The sequence below is a fragment of the Pelophylax lessonae genome (assembly GCF_965119305.1).
Source record: "Pelophylax lessonae genome assembly, chromosome: 2".
NCBI lineage: Eukaryota > Metazoa > Chordata > Amphibia > Anura > Ranidae > Pelophylax > Pelophylax lessonae.
The window spans coordinates 717,049,433-717,067,745 of record NC_138769.1 but is presented as its reverse complement, the minus strand read 5'-3'; the positions used below and the strand labels follow the sequence as shown (position 1 = coordinate 717,067,745).

Genomic DNA, 18,313 nt, shown 5'->3' with positions numbered 1-18,313 from the left:
CCACAATATATAACATTTTTGTTCTTGGGTCTAGATACACTTTAATTGGAAGAGATTGTTATGGTACCAGTTTGGTCAAACATTTAAATTCATCTGGAGAAGTAGTCATAATCTGCTGAGGGAAAGAAATGTTTATGAAAGTGAATAGTTGCATTTGGGAGGAGGTTTGGTGCCCTTATTGACCGTTTTTTTTTTTTTGTTTTTTTTTGTAGATTTTTTCTTAGCGTTAGTAAGAGATCAGCTCTTGCATGGTCAGCCTTATGAATCATACTTTATTACAATTTCTTTTTAAAGAAGCCAACTCCTAAAGTCTTTTGTATACATTTACGAAGAGCCTGATCTCTTAACCCATAAATTAAGGGTCCAAGAAATCTTGGAAAGCACATAAACAGCAGAAATTCTATAAACTCTGTGCCGATTATAAGTGTGCTCAATTGTTCTTTAACTAGTGGCGAAAGAAAAGATGTGATGTACAGAAGGAGCTGAAAAGCGTGGAGCAGAACCGTTTTAGATGCCTTCCAGCCAGAGGACTTCCCTGAGCCAATCTTTAATGCCACCACTAAAATGCTGATATATGTGTAAATGATGATAAGTCCTACCAATGCTAAGGTGAACATAGTTCTGATAAATACCACAAATTCTTGAAGTGGGCTCACATTAAATATTCTTCTTTGACATATCACATATTGACCAAAAAAATCACTCTTCACATATTTAGCTAGAAAAGGGAAATCTACAACTTTAAGGGTCAGTGAAACCATCCATAGCACTGCCACTGTTGCGTTAAACCTTTTTGTTGTACATAATACTACATGTCTTAATGGAAAACACACTGATATATAGCGCTCCAGGGACATTGCTGCCAAGATGAATGGAGTTATCATGTAGGTAAGTTCTCCAATGATCACTAAGACATAGCAGATGGAGATAAGCATGGTTAGAGAAAGCTCAGTGGCCATCAACAACAGAAATCCCAAGAAGAGGAACAGGGTATCATATATGAGCATGTGAAAGAACAGAATGTAACGAGGAGTCTCACGGATGTGAGGAGTGTTCCAGTAGACCCGGATTATGGTCATGATTAGGTAGAGAAAGACACACAAGAAGATGACTGATGGTAAAACAAGTGGCAGCTTTGCTGAAAGGGGCATTTTCTGTATATTTGTTGAATTAGACATGGCTTAGACAATGCCAAGTAAAGTTCTTCAGCTATGAAAAAAGATAAAACAAATATTAGTGGTTGCCTGCGTCGACAAGACAGTGGAAGAATGCAGAGCTCAAATATAAAAAGTGTAGCCCTCCAGCCATTTAAAGAATAACTAAACATTTATAAAAAAAAGTTCAGTTATCCTTTTTTGTTTAGGCCCCCCTGGAAAAAAATGAGTTCACTTGCCCCAAATACATACTTGCCCTAATATTACCGCTGCCACCTTTTGCAGTCTTCCTGGCAGCCAAAATTTTCTTACCATTGGCCACACTTATGCAGTCACTACACATTGAGTCCATCAATGAATAGAGGAGATGCTAGGTTGACATCCCTGTAGAGGTCTATCTGTAGATCGATCTGTAGGCTGCCAGAAGGTGAAGACTGCAAAAGGTCACAACGATGAGGTAATGTAAGATTCCGGTACCTCTGGTACCCTTAATCACCACTTTCTCTGTAATGCGTCCCACCTTTCTCTTCAGGTGGTACGCATATACCTTTAAGAACGATGATGTCACTGCTGAGCGCCGCAGAGCGGCTATTTCAACCGCCGGCGGTCTCACTCACATTGTTCGTTCAACCGCATGGTTGGTTCGATCAAGCCATGCCTGAAGCAGCCATACCTGATGTTACTCGCTCATGTATCTCGCTACCTGGACTTGTTTCACTCACTGATCTTGTATCTCGCTACCCGATCACTCTTGGAATACTGCTTCTACTTATGGCTATCTCACCCTGCTTTCCTGCCTTGTTATCCACATGCTTTCAAGCCTGTCTCTCGATCGGAACCTCCAGCTATTCCCTTTACGTGGAGCAGACCGGAACCTCGCTACTGATCCCTGTATCTCGCTACCGGATCATTCCTTATCCACTGGACCTCTCTAAACTACTAACATTACAAGTGATAAGTACCCCGCAGGTGAACCCTCCATAACCTTATTGCACTATCTACCTATGCACATTAAGGACTGTTACTACCTATCCATACTATCCTATCATCTGCACTGTTACATAGATTGCTAGCTCTTGAGCCTACTACCATCTATCATCTGCACTGCTGCATAGATTGCTAGCTCTCCTGTCTACTACTATCTATCCTTGCACTGGGTTAGTCTATCCTGTATTTGTCATCTGCTGTCCTCACCACCTGTTAGCATACTCGATACTAACCTATCTGCATTCCTAAATACCATCTTGAACTCTCCTATACAAAACCTATCAAGTGATTACCATCCTTGTCACTGTTCACACCTGTCCCTTCAGCACATCACCTTCATACTATCATATACATCCTATCACTCCAGGAACATCTCATTGATAGGTATATATCTGTATGTTGAAGCTGACAGGCCCACGGTGATGAGTCCTGGAGAGTTGGATCTGGTATTCAACACATCTCTACATGACTACTGAGTGGAGATTTTGCAGCTGCAAATCCAGCCTATAATAAAAACGCAGGAGCGTTACAGATTGAACGAACCTTAAAAATGGATTCAGCAGAATTACCCACTCAAGTGACACAATTAACACAACAAGCAAAAGCGTTAATACTTGCTCTGACTGACGTACAAGAAAAGAATCAGACTCTGACACAGCAGGTAACCCAGCTCTCACGGCTTACTGCTGTTCAGCCTCCTGAACCTAAAATAAACCTTCCTCTAGTGTTTACGGGTGATCGGAAAACATTTCGTGAATTCAAAAACGCATGTCAATTGCTTTTTTTGTTAAAACCTCGTACATACCCCACTGATCTAATAAAAGTCTGTACCGTTATTTCATACTTGACGGGTGATCCACAGGCCTGGGCAGACTCTCTTTTTGAGAATAATGATCAGATTCTCAACACCTATTCCTTATTCCTAGCGGAACTTGCTAGTTTATACGATGACCCCAATAGGCACAGTACTGCTGATATTCAGTTGAGGGCCTTAAAACAAGGAAGGAGACCTGTAGAAGACTTTGTATCTGAGTTCAAAAGATGGACCCTTGATTCAGGGTGGAATGACACATCTTTGCGAACTCAATTCAGACTCGGGTTATCGGAAGCTGTTAAAGACGAGCTCGCCCGAGCGGATTTACCTGGCACCTTGGAGGCCTTGATACAACTTAGTATCAACATCGACAGACGACTGCGAGAAAGAAGGGCTGAAAAGATGGGAATGCCATTGTCTAGTCCTTCTCAGATTTCGGCCGTTGACCCTACTCCCATGGATGTAGGAACCATACGCCCACCTTTAACGACTACTGAACGAGCTAGAAGAACATCCAGAAATCTCTGCATGTACTGCGCATCCTCGGATCATTTGATAAGCACCTGTCCCCTTGTCCGCAAAAAAGAGGGTGAGTGTTCACATGTCTTGCTGGGAGGATTAACGACTTCCTTTTCTAACCCCTATCTTTTTGTTCATTTAATATTACAGTGGGACCAAACTAGGATCACCACCAAGGCTATGGTCGACACTGGATCTTGTGGAAACTATATTGATACACGCTTTGTTACCTTAAATAAAATACCTATTATTTCAAAATCTAAGCCTGTTTCTGTTAGTTTCATTAATGGTATTCCACTGTCTTCTGGTCCAATCACCAACCAGACACAGGCACTCCTTGCCACTACCAACGAATCACATGTGGAGACCATCACCTTTGACATACTATCCTCACCCCATTTTCCTATTATTTTGGGACTTCCCTGGTTACACACACACCAACCAATCATAGATTGGAAAAAACGGACTTTGGTTTTCCCTTCTCACTATTGTGAGAATACGTGTAACCTCCCATCTTATGGGAAGATTCTGTCTGTGGTGTCAGATGAAATTGCACCACTATGCTATCAGGATCTGTCTGAAGTGTTCCTTGAGAAAAATGCTCAAGTGTTGCCTCCCCATAGGGATTACGATTGCACTATCGATCTACTCCCTAACAGCAAATTGCCTTTCGGTCATGTTTATCCCCTTTAACAGGATGAACTTTCTCATCTCAAGGAATACTTGGATGAGAATTTGACAAAAGGGTTCATTAGACCCTCTACTTCTTCCACAGCTGCAGGACTTTTCTTTGTCCGCAATAAGGATTCCAGTCTCAGGCCTATTATCGATTATAGGCAATTAAACACGATTACGATAAAGGATCGCTATCCTTTGCCGCTCATCCCTGAACTTATTGAACAGGTGCGTGGGGCTACTTATTTCACCAAATTAGACCTGAAAGGCGCATACAACCTAATCCGAATCCGTGACGGGGATGAGTGGAAAACAGCATTCAGAACCAGATACGGACTATTCAAATACCTTGTAATGCCATTCGGGCTATGTAATGCTCCCGCAGCTTTCCAAAGATTCATAAACGACATCTTTAGAGACTTACTTGATGTCTGTGTTGTAGTATACCTAGACGATATACTTATTTATTCTCGATCTATGCCTGAACACATAAAACATATAAGACTTGTGTTGTCCAGACTGCTCTCACACAGACTATATGTGAAATTAAAAAAATGTCTATTTCATAAAGAAGAAATATTATTTCTAGGATACTTCATATCCAAAACTGGAATTAAGATGGATATGAGTAAGATATCCTGTATTGTAGACTGGCCTATACCAACAACTCGTAAGGCCCTACAGCGATTCCTTGGATTCTCGAACTTCTATAGGAAGTTCATCAAGAACTTTTCCGCTATTGTGAGACCTCTCACACAACTGACAAGTATAAAAAAACCATTCAAATGGTCAGAAGAAGCAAATCAAGCTTTCTGCTTGTTAAAATCAAGCTTTACTTCTGCTCCCATACTACGCCATCCAGACCCATCCCTCCAATATATTCTAGAGGTAGATGCGTCAAATATGGCAGTAGGAGCAGTTCTCTCCCAACGACCAACAAACACTTCATCACTCCACCCAGTTGCTTTCTTTTCAAAATCACTAAGCAGCCCAGAGGTGAATTACCCAGTGGGTGAAAAGGAGTTGCTTGCCATAAAACTGGCACTGGAGAATTGGCGACATCTGCTCGAAGGTACCCAGTTACCAATACTCATATATACAGATCATAAAAACCTTCAATACCTCCAGACTAACAAGACTCTCTCTCACCGGCAGGTACGATGGTCATTATTCTTTTTAAGATTTAATTTCCTAGTGACCTACACGCCTGCAGACAAAAATAAAAAAAGCGGATGCGCTATCACGATTAACCGAAGATAACTGCGCCGAAATCCCTTCCATTCCCATAATACCCTATGAACGCATTATTGGTGTTGTCCGTTCCTTGAAGGAAGAGATTTTGCACAGTATAAGAATGGATTCACCTCCACCACAACTAAGTACTGATGCAGAAGGCTTCCTCTATTACAATGACAAACTCTACATACCCCCCTACTATGCGCACCAAGATCTTGGAGTTATCGCATGATGTGCCCATGGCAGGACATATGGGTATAACGAAAACCTTTAATTTGCTCACCAGGCAGTTTTGGTGGCCTGATATGAAGACGTCTGTACAAAAATTTGTTTCTTCATGTGACATCTGTGCAAGGTCCAAAATTGACACTACAAAACCATCTGGACTACTTTGTAGTCTACCAATACCCCAGGTTCCATGGGAAGTTGTGTCCTTAGATTTCATAGTAGAACTACCACCCTCTAAAGGATTTAATACCATCCTAGTGTCAGTGGACCACTTGACAAAGATGGCACATTTCATTGCTATCCGTAGACTACCTTCATCTAAACAAACAGCGGAACTACTGATGAAACATGTGTTTAAGTTGCATGGAATTCCAAAAACTCTTTTGTCCGACCGTGGTTCACAATTCATCTCTAAATTTTGGCAAGCACTTTGTCAAATTTTACGCATTGAGCGAAAGCTCACTTCTCCCTACCATCCTCAGACCAACGGACAGACTGAAAGAGTCAACCAGTGCATTGAGCAATATCTACGTCGCTACACATCATACTTGCAGGATGATTGGGTGGATCTCCTTCCTCTCGCAGAATTTGCTTACAACAACGCAACCCACAGTACTACGAAGCAAAGTCCGTTCTACTTGAACTATGGGTTTCATCCCACTCTTCTTCCACCACGCATCCTGCCATCGAGTAACCCAGTAGCCTCGGATTACCTTACCCAAATAAAAGACTCTTTGGGTTTACTCAATACCACTATATCACACGCTCACAGTCAACAAAAAAAGTACTACGACCTTCGTAAAAGACCTTCTCCTCAGTATGCTCTTGGGGACCTTGTTTGGCTATCGACAAAGAACTTAAGATTAAAAATCCCTAGCAAGAAGCTTGGACCTTTATTTTTGGGACCCTTCCCAATTAAAAAACTTATCGGAAAAGCTGCAGTACAGCTCACCCTACCAGCAGATCTCAAGATCCATCCCATCTTCCATGTGTCGCTACTGAAGCCCCATGTTCCTAACCAAGGAATAAGGCCTACCATCTTGCCTCCACCTCCAATACAAGTTGAAGGCGGAGAAGAGTATGAGATCAAGGAAATTTTGGATTCTCGCATCCATAGAGGAAGACTCCAGTATCTCATAAGATGGAAGAACTATGGACCCCAAGACGACACCTGGCTAGATACCTCTGATATTCATGCGCCTAGACTTATACGGAACTTTCACTCGAAACACCCAGAGAAACCTGTCCTATAGGCCTTCCGGAGCCGGCCTTAAGGGGGGGGTACTGTAAGATTCCGGTACCTCCGGTACCCTTAATCACCACTTTCTCTGTAATGCGTCCCACCTTTCTCTTCAGGTGGTATGCATATACCTTTAAGAACGATGATGTCACTGCTGAGCGCCGCAGAGCGGCTATTTCAACCGCCGGCGGTCTCACTCACATTGTTCGTTCAACCGCATGGTTGGTTCGATCAAGCCATGCCTGAAGCAGCCATACCTGATGTTACTCGCTCATGTATCTCGCTACCTGGACTTGTTTCACTCACTGATCTTGTATCTCGCTACCCGATCACTCTTGGAATACTGCTTCTACTTATGGCTATCTCACCCTGCTTTCCTGCCTTGTTATCCACATGCTTTCAAGCCTGTCTCTCGATCGGAACCTCCAGCTATTCCCTTTACCTGGAGCAGACCGGAACCTCGCTACTGATCCCTGTATCTCGCTACCGGATCATTCCTTATCTACTGGACCTCTCTAAACTACTAACATTACAAGTGATAAGTACCCCGCAGGGGAACCCTCCATAACCTTATTGCACTATCTACCTATGCACATTAAGGACTGTTACTACCTATCCATACTATCCTATCATCTGCACTGTTACATAGATTGCTAGCTCTTGAGCCTACTACCATCTATCATCTGCACTGCTGTATAGATTGCTAGCTCTCCTGTCTACTACTATCTATCCTTGCACTGGGTTAGTCTATCCTGTATTTGTCATCTGCTGTCCTCACCACCTGTTAGCATACTCGATACTAACCTATCTGCATTCCTAAATACCATCTTGAACTCTCCTATACAAAACCTATCAAGTGATTACCATCCTTGTCACTGTTCACACCTGTCCCTTCAGCACATCACCTTCATACTATCATATACATCCTATCACTCCAGGAACATCTCATTGAGTGTGTATATATCTGTATGTTGAAGCTGACAGGCCCACGGTGATGAGTCCTGGAGAGTTGGATCTGGTATTCAACACATCTCTACATGACTACTGAGTGGAGATTTTGCAGCTGCAAATCCAGCCTATAATAAAAACGCATGAGTGTTACAGGTAAGTATGTATTTGGAGTAGGGGAGTTGTCGTGGAAATTAACAGGGCTTGGAGCATAAAAACCCGCTTCAGTGCGCTCAAGATTATTACGCACCAAGCTCCATTAATAGCTTGTACTGAAAAGTACAATTGTACCGCTCTTTTGCGTAACGGTTTCCAAGCGCTGGCAGCAAAGTAATTGAACAGACAAGCTTGCTGTAGTCAATTCAATGCTCTCTGGAGGGTCCCTCTGAGTAAACTGAACTCCTCAAGGACACATTTGGTTTATTTAACAAAAGGGAGTTACAGGGAGTGGCTTCAAGACCACCAATCACAGAACACGTATACATTCAAAAAACACAATAGAAACCGTGGAGTACATGCCCATGAATGGACAGGAGCGAACAAAGGGCTCAACTGCCACAAGAGGCACATGGCTTTTCATTGTTCATTAATGTCAATCCATAAACATGAATCCATTACCTGTTAGTGGGTCTTCATCAAACATGATTCACATATAAAGCATATTTGATAGTGACCATTCTATTTGTTCCAGTTGATGAGGTTTTATCTGCATAAGATAATAGCAGCAGCCCCTCAGTCACACCGATCAAATGTGACTAAAAGGAGCCATCTATTAATCTTGGTACAATGCTAAGAATTTCCATATCACAAACATATCCCAGCAGTACAGGGCCCCGAACTGCGGACATAGATCCGTGCGATGGACTCTCTTTGCTACTAGTATTGTGCCATCTCATCCAATGGGAGGTTTTCACCAACAAGTTTTTCCTGCAATGACAGTTAAAGAGATAATCACTGCAAATAGCGATTATCGGTAAAACTCGACACTGGGAGACATTATGACTATTTAACTAAAGAAATGTCCATCAAAATTTCCACAACAGGAGTTCATTTTCACCTGAGGGTCTGTTTTTGAAAAAGTACAGTTATCATGAGCTAGTGCAGTATGCCTCTAGATTGCTTATTAATACGTCAATTATAAAAGCTAACTACACGGTATTGTTATGGTTGTACATGGTGCCAATCAGGATGACGTCATATGTTCCGGATGCCTTTCCACTTTGTTTTCGAGGCTGTGGGCAGGAGGAAACAGTTTTTCATGTCTGGTGGCAATGCCTGAAGATGAGACGCTTCTTGTTACGTCTTTACAGTTTTAATAAATCTGTTACCCAAGTAAACCTCCGAAAATCCCCTCAGCTTGCCCCTTTCTGTGATCCAAAGGAAGCAATTCGGAGACATATGAGGAGGTTGATTGTAGCCGCAAAAATCTCTATAGCCAGATCTTAGAAGACAACCAACTCAAATGGAATCAGGGGTAAGTCTAAATTGTCATGGATTATGGTCAACAACCGTCTCTCTGCAATCCTAAATGATAAAATTGGACTATTTGAGAAAACATGGAAGCCTTGGGTTAATTATTTGACGGGAGATGTCTAATATGCTGAGTCTAAGTACCCCTGGATTGGACGGCTTGACATTTTTTTTATAACAATTTCTTTTCTCATTGTATTCTCTTTGTCCTATGGATCTACAGTATGTTGTTATATGTTTTGAGAATGCTATGTCTGGGGTAACCTGACAACGTTGTACATTTTCTTATACCCCTTCTTGTTTTGTACTTTGAAATCTGACTAATAAAAACTATTGGAAAGGAAAAAGTCCAGTTATCCATTAAAGTACATATGTCATGAGATAAACTTGGGGCTGCCATTGCTGGTCTTCTTCTGAGAATTCTGATTGCCCAGCTTATCAGGTTCAATACTAAACCACAAACCTGAACAAGCATGATGCAAATGAAAATCAGAGAATTGTCAGAATTATTCCTTTCCATACTTGTTTCTTATTTGCTCTTTTAGGATATCACGTGTCAGATTTGTATGCTCTGAAATTTTTCATAGAGAGCAGTTGTTTTGCTAATAATAAATCTGAATTCACAAAGTTAGGTTGCAAATGAGCATGCGCCCATTGCTAGGCATTCTTATTATAAAAGGCAGTAAACTTTGCAAACTGTCATAGACTCCACACCTTATAATAATTGTAAAATAAAGTATTCATAAAACTTGCAAAAATAATTTTAAATAAAATTACTACAAAACAACTGTAGTCTGCCTTTTAATGTGTCAGCCGAAGTCAGATATGTCAGTTTTATGATGGATGACGACCAAGTACATTGCTCAACTTTTAGCACGGTGGTAGCCCTGTAACATTCTAAAGCTGTAGCTCTCAACAGAATACACAACATGTTTTGTGATTGCACTATTGTACATGTATGTGCAACGCCATATTTTGGCATTACATATATTGCATGTATATTTGTTTTTTTTTTAAAGTGTTAGTAACCCCAAAAATAAATGACTCCACTGTCATAAGTTGAATAGGGAAACTTCACCACTTAGATGAATGGCTTGTCATATCATGTCTTGCTAGAAATGCTGTATAAAAAAATGTTCCGTAATATACTCACACTAATGCTGTTCATTTAACCCTCTGATGCAGTCAGCCTGAAACCCCTCTTTGGAATTCTATGTATCTGAGTTGAGTATTTATATGTTCTCCAATCCCGGGAGTGTTCCACACCAATAATAAGCGAATGAGGTATCCAAAAACCTTTGACTTGGGTTAACAGTTGCAGGAGCTAAGCTGGGGAATTCATTCTAAGGTCTCCCTTGTGTCACATCTATTGTGTACCAGATGTTACTTTCTTAGAATTTTCCCAGGTTATGCTACAACATTTCACCAAGTTGAAAGTCTCTTGCTAACTTGTAGGGCCTGACATATCTAGTCATCTTCTACCTACCAGGCTTCAAAGAAAAGATGGCAGGTAAGGCTTCTCAAATCTGCAGTCCATACCTACCTTCTAAAGAGGACAGCATAGGTAGACTGTGGGCTTACAGCATGGCTAGTTGTATACATTATGCCAATCATGCCTTATAAATACAAGAGAATCTCTGTCCAAGCTGTGAAAATTTAAGTATGTAAATATTCTTAAAATATCTTCTATAAAAAGGTGGTAAAAAGTGAAGTGGAGCCTTTTCAAAAAATGGCCCGGTGCAGAGGTACAGTAATTATTTGTAGCACTCTTATTTTTTTATTTTTTATTTTATTTTTTTAGTTTCAATAGGTTTTTATTGAGAACATTTTTTCCAAACAGTCAAAAGCCTATCAGGCAAACTGTTGTATATGCAATACAAAGCAATAAACTTTGTCAAGAAGTTATTATGAAAGGAAGGATTAGAGGACGGGAAAGGAGGGTAGGAAGTACAGATAGATGGAATGCTGGTACAACTGGATAATACCAAGTGTACTAATAACTGAAGAGGTAACCAGTAGTGTTGAGCGAACACGGACTGTATTATTCGTGTTCGTACCGAATAATTGGATTTTTTGTACCCGAACACGGACACGGACACTTTACTGTATGTTCGGGTAAAAATCCGTGTTCGGTCGTTTTATTTCCGGGTTTTGCATGCTTTGGCGCTCTTTTCATGGCGGGCTTTCAACAGCCAATCAACAATCGTTTAACTGGTGTGCCTTAAGCCATCCCAGCCATGCCTGCAAATGTCTCAGTAGCTGTGATTGGCCGTCTGAAGCATGTGACCAAGTCTTTATAAGTTCCAGGCAGCCGCAGCGTCTTCATTCTGCTGCTTAGATCAGGGACAGAGCACACATCAACGTGCTGGCTGCTGATTAGGGAAAGACAGGCAGGAAAAAACCATTTGTGTCCGGATAGAATTGAGGGACAGGTCGGAGTGTTTAGGCAGGGCGAGTTGTAGGCATTTTAGGGATAGAGTCTGCTGAATTATAGGGTCAGTGTCTTCTACAAACTACAATCGATATTGCTGTGTGGGGGGTGGGGTCTGCACTCAATCCTGATCTACGATCTCTTCTCAATCCTGTTAGGGAGAGGCTGCTGCTGAATTTTAGGGTCAGAGTGTTCTACAAACTACAATCGATATTGCTGTGTGGGGTCTGCACTTAGTCCCGATCTACGATCTCTTCTCAATCCTGTTAGGGAGAGGCTGCTGCTGAATTTTAGGGAAACTGTGTTCTACAAACTACAATCGATATTGCTGTGTGGTGTGGGATAGGAGATAGGCAGGTGTCAGTGATCCACATCCATTTTTCTGTGTGTGAGCTGCAGTGAACACAATCTTTTTGGGCTGCAGTGAACACAATCTTTTTGGGGTGCAGTGAACAACGTCCTTTTTGGGGTGCAGTGAACAAAATCTTTTTGGGGTGCAGTGAACAAAATCCTTTTTGGGGTGCAGTAAACAACATCCTTTTTGGGGTGCAGTTAACACAATCTTTTTGGGGTGCAGTGAACAAAATCCTTTGTGGGGTGCAGTGAACACAATCTTTGTGGGGTGCAGTGAACACAATCTTTTTGGGGTGCAGTGAACAACATCCTTTTTGGGGTGCAGTGAACACAATCTTTGTGGGGTGCAGTGAACACAATCTTTTTGGGGTGCAGTGAACAAAATCCTTTTTGGGGTGCAGTGAACACAATCTTTGTGGGGTGCAGTGAACACAATCTTTTTGGGGTGGAGTGAACAAAATCCTTTTTGGGGTGCAGTGAACAACATCCTTTATGGGGTGCAGTGAACAAAATCCTTTTTGGGGTGCAGTGAACACAATCTTTTTTGGGGTGCAGTGAACAAAATCCTTTGTGGGGTGCAGTGAACACAATCTTTGTGGGGTGCAGTGAACACAATCTTTTTGGGGTGCAGTGAACAAAATCCTTTTTGGGGTGCAGTGAACAACATCCTTTTTGGGGTGCAGTGAACAAAATCCTTTTTGGGGTGCAGTGAACACAATCTTTTTGGGGTTGCAGTGAACAAAATCCTTTGTGGGGTGCAGTAAACACAATCTTTGTGGGGTACAGTGAACAGAATCTTTGTGGGGTGCAGTGAACACAATCTTTGGGGGGTACAGTGAACACAATCTTTTTGGGGTGCAGTGAACAAAATCCTTTTTGGGGTGCAGTGAACACAATCTTTGTGGGGTGCAGTGAACACAATCTTTTTGGGGTGGAGTGAACAAAATCCTTTTTGGGGTGCAGTGAACAACATCCTTTTTGGGGTGCAGTGAACAAAATCCTTTTTGGGGTGCAGTGAACACAATCTTTTTGGGGTGCAGTGAACAAAATCCTTTGTGGGGTGCAGTGAACACAATCTTTGTGGGGTGCAGTGAACACAATCTTTTTGGGGTGCAGTGAACAAAATCCTTTTTGGGGTGCAGTGAACAACATCCTTTTTGGGGTGCAGTGAACAAAATCCTTTTTGGGGTGCAGTGAACACAATCTTTTTGGGGTGCAGTGAACAAAATCCTTTGTGGGGTGCAGTGAACACAATCTTTGTGGGGTACAGTGAACAGAATCTTTGTGGGGTGCAGTGAACACAATCTTTGGGGGGTACAGTGAACACAATCTTTTTGGGGTGCAGTGAACAAAATCCTTTGTGGGGTGCAGTGAACACAATCTTTGGGGGGTACAGTGAACACAATCTTTTTGGGGTGCAGTGAACAAAATCCTTTGTGGGGTGCAGTGAACACAATCTTTGTGGGGTGCAGTGAACAAAATCCTTTTTGGGGTGCAGTGAACAACATCCTTTTTGGGGTGCAGTGAACACAATCTTTTTGGGGTGCAGTGAACAAAATCCTTTGTGGGGTGCAGTGAACACAATCTTTGTGGGGTACAGTGAACAGAATCTTTGTGGGGTGCAGTGAACACAATCTTTGGGGGGTACAGTGAACACAATCTTTTTGGGGTGCAGTGAACAAAATCCTTTGTGGGGTGCAGTGAACACAATCTTTGGGGGGTACAGTGAACACAATCTTTTTGGGGTGCAGTGAACAAAATCCTTTGTGGGGTGCAGTGAACACAATCTTTGTGGGGTGCAGTGAACACAATCTTTTTGGGGTGCAGTGAACAAAATCCTTTTTGGGGTGCAGTGAACAACATCCTTTTTGGAGTGCAGTGAACACAATCTTTTTGGGGTGCAGTGAACAAAATCCTTTGTGGGGTGCAGTGAACACAATCTTTGTGGGGTACAGGGAACAGAATCTTTGTGGGGTGCAGTGAACACAATCTTTGGGGGGTACAGTGAACACAATCTTTTTGGGGTGCAGTGAACAAAATCCTTTTAGGGTGCAGTGAACACAATCTTTGTGGGGTGCAGTGAACAAAATCCTTTTTGAGGTGCAGTGAACACAATCTTTGTGGGGTGCAGTGAACACAATCTTTGTGGGGTACAGTGAACACAATCTCATACTTCTGAAGATTTGAGGGTGCTGCCTGTTCCATACTCCTCCTCCTACTGCTCAACCATCCTTTTAGGGGTACAAACAATAGTAATTGGGGCCTAGTGTGGTGGTGTACGTGTGAGATACATACACTTTCTTTTTGATCATATTTTCTATTCCGCTATTCAATTAAAACCTTTGGGGATCAATTAAATTGCGTGATAGTCTGTGTCGGTACGTGTGAGATCCACCTTTCCAAGTTTTTGGGGTTCATCTCATACTTCTGAAGATTTGAGGGTGCTGCCTGTTCCATACTCCTCCTCCTACTGCTCAACCATCCTTTTAGGGGTACAAACAATAGTAATTGGGGCCTAGTGTGGTGGTGTACGTGTGAGATACATACACTTTCTTTTTGATCATATTTTCTATTCCGCTATTCAATTAAATCCTTTGGGGATCAATTAAATTGCGTGATAGTCTGTGTCGGTACGTGTGAGATCCACCTTTCCAAGTTTTTGGGGTTCATCTCATACTTCTGAAGATTTGAGGGTGCTGCCTGTTCCATACTCCTCCTCCTACTGCTCAACCATCCTTTTAGGGGTACAAACAATAGTAATTGGGGCCTAGTGTGGTGGCGTACGTGTGAGATACATACACTTTCTTTTTGATCATATTTTCTATTCCGCTATTCAATTAAAACCTTTGGGGATCAATTAAATTGCGTGATAGTCTGTGTCGGTACGTGTGAGATCCACCTTTCCAAGTTTTTGGGGTTCATCTCATACTTCTGAAGATTTGAGGGTGCTGCCTGTTCCATACTCCTCCTCCTACTCCTCAACCATCCTTTTAGGGGTACAAACAATAGTAACTGGGGCCTAGTGTGGTGGTGTACGTGTGAGATACATACACTTTCTTTTTGATCATATTTTCTATTCCGCTATTCAATTAAAACCTTTGGGGATCAATTAAATTGCGTGATAGTCTGTGTCGGTACGTGTGAGATCCACCTTTCCAAGTTTTTGGGGTTCATCTCATACTTCTGAAGATTTGAGGGTGCTGCCTGTTCCATACTCCTCCTCCTACTCCTCAACCATCCTTTTAGGGGTACAAACAATAGTAATTGGGGCCTAGTGTGGTGGTGTACGTGTGAGATACATACACTTTCTTTTTGATCATATTTTCTATTCCGCTATTCAATTAAAACCTTTGGGGATCAATTAAATTGCGTGATAGTCTGTGTCGGTACGTGTGAGATCCACCTTTCCAAGTTTTTGGGGTTCATCTCATACTTCTGAAGATTTGAGGGTGCTGCCTGTTCCATACTCCTCCTCCTACTCCTCAACCATCCTTTTAGGGGTACAAACAATAGTAATTGGGGCCTAGTGTGGTGGTGTACGTGTGAGATACATACACTTTCTTTTTGATCATATTTTCTATTCCGCTATTCAATTAAAACCTTTGGGGATCAATTAAATTGCGTGATAGTCTGTGTCGGTACGTGTGAGATCCACCTTTCCAAGTTTTTGGGGTTCATCTCATACTTCTGAAGATTTGAGGGTGCTGCCTGTTCCATACTCCTCCTCCTACTGCTCAACCATCCTTTTAGGGGTACAAACAATAGTAATTGGGGCCTAGTGTGGTGGTGTACGTGCGAGATACATACACTTTTTTTGATCATATTTCCTATTCCGCTATTCAATAAAAACCTTTGAGGATCAATTGAATTGCGGGATTGTCTGTGTCGGTACGTGTGAGATGCACCTTTCCAAGTTTTTGAGGTTCATCTCATACTTCTGAAGATTTGAGGGTGCTGTCTGTTCCATACTCCTCCTACTCCTCATCCATCCTTTTAGGGGTAGAAACAATAGTAATTGGGGCCTAGTGTGGTTTTGTACGTGCGAGATACATACACTTTTTTGGATCATATTTCCTATTCCGCTATTCAATAAAAACCTTTCTAGGGCAAGATCTTAAATTACAGAAATATGAGGAGACCGTCAAATAAGGGCCGTGGCCTGGGTCGTGGTGCTGCTGGTAGAGCTCCTGTTGCAAGGAGAGGACGTGGTCGATCTGTGCCAGCTACACGCACAAGTGAAACACCTTCCTCAAGTGTGAGTAGGCGACAGAACCTGCATCAGTATTTGGTAGGGCATCATACGCCCCTAGAAGTGATGAGGCCAGAACAAGTGGAGGCGATAGTAGATTGGTTTGCTGCTGACAGTGCCTCCAGTTCCTTCACATTGTCTCCCACCCAGTCTACTGCAGAAAGGTCACAGTTGGCACCTGCAGCCGATGTCCAACCGTCTTTCACCTCACCCCCTTGCAAATCAGGCAAGCAGTCTGAGCCCCAAGCCATACAGCAGTCTCTTCTTCTTTTTGATGACTCTGTCAGCAGGGTTTCCCAGGGCCATCCACCTAGCCCTGCCCCAGAAGTGGAAGAGATTGAGTGCAGCGATGCCCAACCACTTATTTCTCAAGATGAGTACATGCAAGGATCATCGCAGCACGTCTCCGATGATGACGAAACGCAGGTGCCAACTGCTGCGGCGTTCAGCATTGTGGAGACCGACAAGGAGGGCAGGGGTGAAGACTGGGTGGAAGATGATGTGGAGGACGATGAGGTCCTCGACCCCACATGGAATGAACATCATGCAGGTGACCTGAGTAGTTTGGAGGAAGAGGCGGTGGTCGCACAGAGCCACCAGCACAGCAGAAGAGGGAGCAGGGTGCAGAAGCGGAGCGGCCGTGCCCTAGACACTACGCCCGCTACTGCCCAACGCAGCAAGGGAACGAGCGCACCAAAGTCAGCTCAAAGGAGTTCTCTAGCGTGGAAGTTCTTTAGAAAATGTGCTGATGACAGGACACGAGTGGTTTGCACCCTGTGCAATCAGAGCTTGAAGCGAGGCATAAACCTTCTCAACCTGAGCACAACCTGCATGATCAGGCAACTAAGTGCAAAGCACGAGCTGCAGTGGAGTACACACCTTCAAAACCAAGAAACGTCTCTGGCTCATCCTGCTTCCTCTTCTGCTGCAGTCTCGGCCGCTCCAGCCACATCTGTAGTGATACCGGCACCTGCCACCCCGCAAACAGACGATCTGTCAGCAACACCACCACCTGGGTCACCAACAACCATCTCCACAATGTCCCGTGGAAGCGTTCAGCTTTCCATCTCCCAAACACTTGAGAGGAAGAGGAAGTACCCCCCTACCCACCCGCGATCCCTGGCCCTGAATGCCAGCATTTCAAAATTATTGGCCTTTGAAATGCTGTCATTCCGTCTGGTGGAGACGCACAGTTTTAAAAACCTTATGTCGGTGGCTGTCCCACAGTACGTCGTGCCCAGCCGCCACTACTTTTCCAGGCAAGCCATCCCTTCCCTGCACAACCAAGTGGGGGAAAAAATCAGGTGTGCACTGCGCAACGCCATCTGTGCCAAGGTCCACCTAACTACCGATACGTGGACCAGTAAGCACGGTCAGGGGCGTTATATCTCCCTAACGGCACACTGGGTAAATGCAGTGGCGGATGGGCCTGAGGTGGATAGCAATTTGGCGCATGTCCTTCCACCACCGAGGATTGCAGGGCGCTTCAGTTTGCCTCCTGTTCCTAACTCCTCCTACTCCGCTTCCTCATCCTCTACCGCCTCCTCATCCGGACAGCGTAACACCTTCACCACCAACTTCAGCACGGCCAGGGGTAAACGACAGCAGGCAGTTTTACAACTTGCCTGTTTGGGGGACAAACCACACACCGCGCAGGAGTTGTGGAGGAGCATGGAACAGCAGACAAATGAGTGGTTGCTGCCAGCGAGCCTCAAGCCCGGCCTGGTGGTGTGCGATAACGGGAGAAATCTCATAGCAGCTCTGGGCCTAGCCGGTTTGACGCACATCCCTTGCCTGGCGCATGTGCTGAATTTGGTGGTGCAGAGGTTCCTTAAAAACTACCCCGATATGTCAGAGCTGCTGCAGAAAGTGCGGGCCGTTTGTGCGCACTTTCGGCGTTCTCACCCTGCTGCTGCTCGCCTGGCAGCGCTGCAGCGTAACTTCGGCCTTCCCGCTCACCGCCTCATATGTGACGTGCCCACAAGGTGGAACTCCACCTTGCACATGC

General features: G+C 43.5%; 1 protein-coding gene across 1 annotated transcript; it reads right to left on the bottom strand.

Moving 5' to 3' along the window:
* Positions 1–275: 275 nt before the first annotated feature.
* Positions 276–1,178, bottom strand: LOC309546756 (odorant receptor 131-2-like; the record flags this gene model as incomplete). Its single annotated transcript, XM_082246447.1, has 1 exon — positions 276–1,178. One exon carries the CDS (start codon positions 1,176–1,178, stop codon positions 276–278), a length of 903 nt encoding a protein of 300 aa, XP_082102573.1.
* Positions 1,179–18,313: the final 17,135 nt, after the last annotated feature.